The 7205-nt window shown below is 36.8% G+C and overlaps 1 protein-coding gene across 1 annotated transcript; it reads right to left on the reverse strand.

Annotated features, from left to right (window-relative positions):
- LOC109837147 (HVA22-like protein i) lies at positions 314-6874 on the reverse strand. Its single transcript, XM_020405260.1, has 6 exons — positions 6381-6874; positions 6162-6260; positions 6012-6068; positions 5873-5936; positions 5573-5791; positions 314-1189 (listed from the first exon to the last, which is right to left on the reverse strand). The coding sequence occupies exons 1-6, from the start codon at positions 6410-6412 to the stop codon at positions 719-721; spliced, it is 942 nt and encodes a 313-aa protein (XP_020260849.1). The 5' UTR covers positions 6413-6874; the 3' UTR covers positions 314-718.

Consider the following 7205-nt stretch of genomic DNA (forward strand, 5'->3'; position numbering starts at 1 on the left):
AAATATTAAAAATCAAAACGTCGTCTCTCACAAGGTTAATCAAGTAAAACTCAAAAATAAAACTGTGATAATTTATGGGGTGAATTTTTACATTATTAGTCAACTAGAAGTAGAATAAATTTATATTGTGTTGGTCAATTAGAACTGTAATAAAATTAAAACTAGGACAATTGTACAAAATTATCCCAACTTTTTCATTTCTCTATTCAAAAGTGAGAGTTCAAACCTCCCAAATTATCTCATGTTTTAGCCTAGAGCTAGTTGGTAAAAAAAAGCTAGTAACAACACCCGACATGACTGCTTGTAGACTGAATTGTACTAAATACTCAACTCTGCTAATAAATGCAAATATTACACACATGAATCCGCCTGGTATCAGAGGCTGACTTAGGCTGACTTGTAATTTACAACCTATTCATTTTGTAGGATCAAGCCCAGCCCAATCAACTTAATTCCAAGGCCCAATCTGCCTAAATCAAATAACAATAAAGAACGACCTAACTACCCTGAAGTAAGAAGGATCAATACAACAATAACATCATCACATCCATCAAACTTGCTACCAAGAGCTACCAGTTCCATGTCCTTCAGACATCAAAGTTATTTACCCACATCGAGGAAGCTAACAAAAACAATTCCCCACCCAGAATAACTTGTCTCATCCCTCTGCTAAGAAGGATTCAAGACTCACGGTTTAGCAAATCCATACTTCCAGAGTTCAAGAACCACCCGCGGCGGCTCGCTTTCTCAACCTCCCACGAGTGACACGAATCGCCTCCTCCATTGGCGTTTCCTGAGGCGGCGGCGGATTTTGCTTATTATCCAATATCGCACTAGCCACTTCAACTTGCATCTTATCAGCGTCGTCAGGGGAAGAAGCAGAAGAAACAGTGTCTAAAGAACTCGGGAGGCTAGCAGCTTTCCCTAGTGATGGAGGCTGGCCAGAAGAACTGGGGAGACTAGCAGTTTTGGCTAAGGACTGGGACTGAGCAGCAGGAGGAACGGTGACTGCTGAAGAAGATGCCGCAATCTTTGTAGGTTCTTGTAGAGGGCTCTTTGAGGGACTAGCAGGAGGTGGCGGCTGGCGGGTAAGATGCTGAGGTTGTTGGGATACTGCTGGTTGGCGTGTGGCTGTGGTAGGTGCTGTGGGACGAACTTGCTGAGATTGCTGAAGAGGTTCCTGACGTTGCTGCATTGATGGAAAAAGGAGAAATTTCTCAGGAGTGTATGAATGACAGTAGAGTGTAGTACTTCCAAAGAATTGCTACACACAAAGCTGCGTCCATACGGTTAAGTTAAACTATATTACCGAATTAGAATCCAACTGAACGTGCAATGACAAGGGAGCATGATTATATTGTAGGAGACAACTCCAAATGGAAAGAAATTAACTATATGACGTTGCTTCAGGTGTCGCACATGGATAATGTTCAGAAGTAATTAGAGGAAGATGCAGCAAAGCTAGCATCATAATAACTTCACAACAATGCTAATTGGTAAATGATACAACACTTCAGACACTGTCTTCATTTGCAGATCTACAAAGCCCATTGAGTACGTAATCGACATGAAATATCATTCGAGACCCTCACTTTTAGCAAGCAAACATGCATCTACTGTCTTCAATTTGCAGATCCTGAATTTCCAGTTAGGTACATTTAAATTGTGACATAATTTCTGACCTTATTGGCTCCCAAAACCGATCAGGCACTGTGAATAGCCTCAGTTCCGGAATCATGTCATACTAATGTTGGCATTAAAAGCAAGCATATCTCTACGAGCCACATAAATATTCACTAGATTTACTTACTGCTTGTACATATCAATGAAATCATGTTTGGCAATTCTATGTTTGATTAAAGAAATATCTGCAGGAAATCATAACATAGGGTACGATTGCATGGGAAAGAATTTTGACTAGCAAACATCAGAACAGATTAGCTGTATGGGAGGAAGTGGGAAAACATAACCTTAGACATAACTAAAATTAATATACTCAAGTTTTTGCTAACATACAGGGAAGGTCATTATATGCAACAGAGCATATACATGGACTCGAGCGTAGGGATACTATTCAAATATGGCTCGGATATGATACTTACCATATTCATATTCACTTGCTAATCACAAATACGAATATTGCCTCGGTAAGGAAAATTCATATACATATCTACTATAATTGGATATGGATACGGATATACATGCAAAGATATAAGCAGATATGAGAAAACTAGATAACATTGAAAAAATATAGGTCACATGATACAAGAGTGTTCATTAATATGTTTGTTATATCTGAAAAAGCGATGATTAGATATGTTGATCATCAAAATTAACCTCAAATTCATTAATCTAAGGATTAAAACTGTTACAATTGTATGACCAACATATATCGGATATTTCAGATACAGATTCAGATATTTCGGATACGGATCCGGATATTTCACCATATCCGCATCCAAACGGATACATATATGGATATTTCCTCGTTGTGCACCCCTACTCAAGCCTCAAGTTAAATAAGATTGACCTTACAGGTTTCTGCAGTTTTTTCCATGGGTGAGCAAAGACCCAAGTTAAGCAGGCAGGCTCCTAAAAAATGAGATTTTGGCAAGTAATTAGTTGGCTAAAGCTCTCTACAATGTAGCGGGTAGCAAGGAACTAAAATCATTACTGCTTGAATATATATAAAAAAAGAGAAGGTGCTGTGATTTGCAAAAAAGATAGAAGAGATGGAGAGCTGTATAACTGAGGATGAAAGAAAGATATCCAGTAGGAGCATTTTATAAAAAAAATCTTTTGAATAGTGAAGTAGTTTTTCTAACAGAGGCATAAGCATGAATACATGTCAGATTTAACTGCATAAATGCAGTTTGAGAAAGTCTACAAGCAGAGGGTGTTGCTAAGGTAGATATTCATCTCTACATACTAGAGGAGATTATAGCATAAGCAAAACCCTAAGGAACCCAATACAGTGCCAGAGGAACAATAAGATTGTCTACAACTTTATTACACAAGATGATGCAATCTTGAGAGAACATCAAACATTTGCTAAGTGATGATTCAAAATAGAAAATCCTCGATATGGGAAGTTGGGGACACGTCATACAAGAAGAATGTAATGATCTTGAGGAAAATGAAAGGAACTGACTCCTATAAACCAAAAAACTGTTGAGGCACTAATCTGAAAATACACTAGTTTAAAGTTTTGGAACCTGTACAGATACATATATTATTGAGATGTTAATCTGAATCACTGCTCATAACTTAATAAACATGGACAACAGGGATATATCCATGTCCATTAGTAATATAGATACATGAACAAGTAATGCTTTCATGTCATGTTGTAATTCACCTTAAGCAGTACCTCCAACATTTTTGTTGAAAACTAGATCAAGCAATAATGCATAAAATGAGACCTAAGACGAGCTTAATAATTTTTAATCAAACCCAAAGTTAACCAGTCAAGTAATTTCTTCTATGTCCCCACTGTAAAATGCACTAGATTTCATGCATGAGGCCATGTGAGGTATAAATTGGGGAAATATTTTATCAATTGTTTTTTTTTTTTTGGATGGGGTGTTTTCGCGCGCGCGCATGTGTGTGCTTGTGGGGGGTGGGGGGGGGGGGGGATTGTCCATTAGTAATATAGATACATGAACAAGTAATGCTTTCATGTCATGTTGTAATTCACCTTAAGCAGTACCTCCAACATTTTTGTTGAAAACTAGATCAAGCAATAATGCATAAAATGAGACCTAAGACGAGCTTAATAATTTTTAATCAAACCCAAAGTTAACCAGTCAAGTAATTTCTTCTATGTCCCCACTGTAAAATGCACTAGATTTCATGCATGAGGCCATGTGAGGTATAAATTGGGGAAATATTTTATCAATTGTTTTTTTTTTTTTGGATGGGGTGTTTTCGCGCGCGCGCATGTGTGTGCTTGTGGGGGGTGGGGGGTGGGGGGGATCTAAAACTCTGTACGATACCCCCAACATCTAATGGTCAAATTTGCTATTCTATCCAACACTCACCGGACGCTCCAACATAAATGACATACTCCATGCTCAAACAAACAGATAGATATGTTTGGTGGCACAAATGTATTATCTACCTGTTTCATTCATGCCAGCAATATATTAAAACATGGTACTTGCATGTTGCTAGGTGTAATTAGAGGAAGTAGATATGAACCCACAATATTTTTTGCTGGCAAAGTGACATTCTACTAATTTCCAGAATTATAGATTAATTACTTCAATTAAATTATGCTCGATATAAGTAAATTAGGAAAGAAATACATTGTACTCATATAAATAAAATGGAAAAAGTTATTTTACCATTCCCTCTCAAAATTAATTAATTAATCTATTCATTTTAATGTTAGTTTAGTCTGTTAGCACCCTTTTAATTCTATTTATTCAATGAAGAGCATTTTAGAAATTTGTGAGAAATTAACTATAGCATTGGTACAAGGCTTATGCAGGATGGTCAAAGAGAAACATGCCCTAGCTACATGAGGCAGGATACTATGCTTTTGGACTCATGCTGAAAAGAAAGGGTTAGAGCACTTAGATATGATGGGTACTCTTCTCCATGGATTTTGTTAGCTATGCAAGTAGATTTATATTCATTGGAACTGCTAGATGGTGAAGGATGAGATCTTAAGATGGAGGCTATTAGTTAGGGGTGATTCTTTTATCAAAAGTTAAAAGTAACTTAAGAGTCCTTGAAATAACTTGAAGGAATTGAGACGTCCTAGGAAAACAACTACGTATAGTAGACTAATAACAAAATAAGAAAGTTGAGAGAGTAACATTGGGAAAGAAAATAGATGGAAAAGTCAAATGAATGTTCATCCACACAACAAGATACAAGACATCATAGCAATATCTTGATGTAGGAACTTCGAATCAGAAAGAAAATTTGAGATCACAGGCGCACATGCGCGCACGCACACACAAAATTTAACAAATAACATTCCCAAATTCTGGATCGCCATATCATTCAAATTTTATTTTGGATTTAATTTAAAAATGCAAATCCAAGGGAGCTAGCAAAGTTATAGCAGAATCTTTGGTACTTTTATGTTTAAACTTCAAAGTTTCTGGCATTTCTTTTGCAGACCATATACCGCTGTCCACACTTCAATCATAATTTATCAAATCAACCCAATCATTGGACGTTATGTGAAACTCTTGCAAAGTGCAAGACAATGACACAGAAAAGAATCCAATATTCCCTACAGATCTTTGAAAAGATCTACCATAAAAAACAAGCGCCAAGTTCACCCTGCATCATTTAATGTAAATCAATTGTTTCATGGGTGTTGTCCCACTCGCAGTGAAAGGTCATAAGGGTGACATATAAAGATTGTAGCTCTAACTCATGCACCAATTCACCATTTGTGCGTCATAATCTCTAGCGGAGAAATATATTAACCTATATTCATTGTCTCAAGGGGAAAAAATAGAAAGAAAGAAAGATAAAGCATAGTGCTCACTGATACAATGTGGATGCATCAAATAGACAGTAAGAAAGACCTCTTATCTCGGTAAATTAGTACCTGAGCGGGGCGGGGTCTTGTTGACTGTGATGGCGACTGGGAGGCAACATATTGTAAGATTTCAAAAAATCTTGTTTGCCCATAGCTAGCGATTCTCTGCGAGTAAAGAACGACCATGTCTCCGGCCCTTGTTCTCAATTCAAGTAAGTTACGATCAATCTCAGTCTCATGCTTTGAAACATATGGTCGGAAGAAGGTTTCATAGACATAAGCTGTTCCCTGTCATTGTTCGTTTTAAAGTCAAAAAGGAGATACATAACTAATAAATACTGTATAATTACTAGAGAGAAGATAACATACCCTTGTCTTAGGATACCAAAGATATACAAAAAATGCTACCTTTGCTTCACTATACATTGGCAACCTTCAAAAGAAAAGGTCAAATCATGACACAATTTGAAATTTGTAGCGCACACATAAATTTAAAGATAAAACCTACCATGAAATAAAACTCTCTCCTACTCTCTCGAAGACTGTCAGTGCAGCAACTAAAATCCTACAAAAAGGGGGAGAAAGATAAGCTGATAAGTAGCATTTTTGCACACCCAAAACACAATTATATGTTCGATGAAACAGCTACAAAGCCTACCAATACTGACACCAAAATCGCAACTGCTCAATCTCCGGTTTGTTCAATTCAACAGTTTTGAAGCATTCGTAGGCCGGATAAGCATAGCCAAGAACCAATCTACAATTTCCAAACCCAAGAAAGTAAAAATTCATGAATTTCTCCGCCTTAAAGATCAACCTAAGGAATGTTTCCAAAGGTTGCACATTGACCTAACTAATTAAGGCCCAGATTACTTACGCCAGAGCTCTCGTAAGAAAAGATCCAATCATTTTGAATCTTAGTTCATGTACAAACAAGCAACTTACTCTCCAATCCTCGCTTGGACAAATAGCACAACTGCAATCAACTTAAAATAACAGGAAGCGGTTAGATTCTATATATCTTCTGGAAACTTAGCTTTACAAGTAACTAACAGAATCAATCAACGAATACTTCAAGAAAAAATACAGATAATTTTAGAAAATCATAGCAAATGCAGTATATTCCAAAACTAGGGTTCAAGATGTCTCACAAAAAGGTTATCCCAACGAAATCTACTTATTCTATTCCCACATTGCGATATATAAGCCCGAAATCACGCAAATCTACAAGATATACCTTAGAAAAAGTTGGGAAGAAAATATAAATTTCAAGATGAGGCTTAAACCCTAAGTCAAATCGATTTAAAAAGAATACAGCAAGCAAACAAAAAAATTGATTTTAAGGAGAAAATTACAAATGAGAAAATGAAATCGGTACCTTTTCTGAGATTATCCAGGAGATAAAGTGAAGGGGAAAATAAAAAGAGAAAAAAAGAATGCGACAGCGATTGAAAAAAATTGAGACAGAATATTTTATAAATCTCGCCGACAATTGAAAGGACCGGAGATAATGAACCGGTAACCTTGAGCCGGTGCTCCGACGACCGGCAATTGGCGGTGAAAGAGGAGCCTAGCGAGTAGAGTCGTCACTGCTGAGTTTGGATTTTTTTTGAATTCCTTCTTTCTATGGGATTTGCTAGTAATTTTGCTAATTTGTTATTAACTCTGCGTAAGGCCCCCCTTGTTGGGATATTTAAATATG

This window comes from Asparagus officinalis, chromosome 4 (genome assembly GCF_001876935.1).
Source record: "Asparagus officinalis chromosome 4, Aspof.V1, whole genome shotgun sequence".
Lineage (NCBI taxonomy): Eukaryota > Viridiplantae > Streptophyta > Magnoliopsida > Asparagales > Asparagaceae > Asparagus > Asparagus officinalis.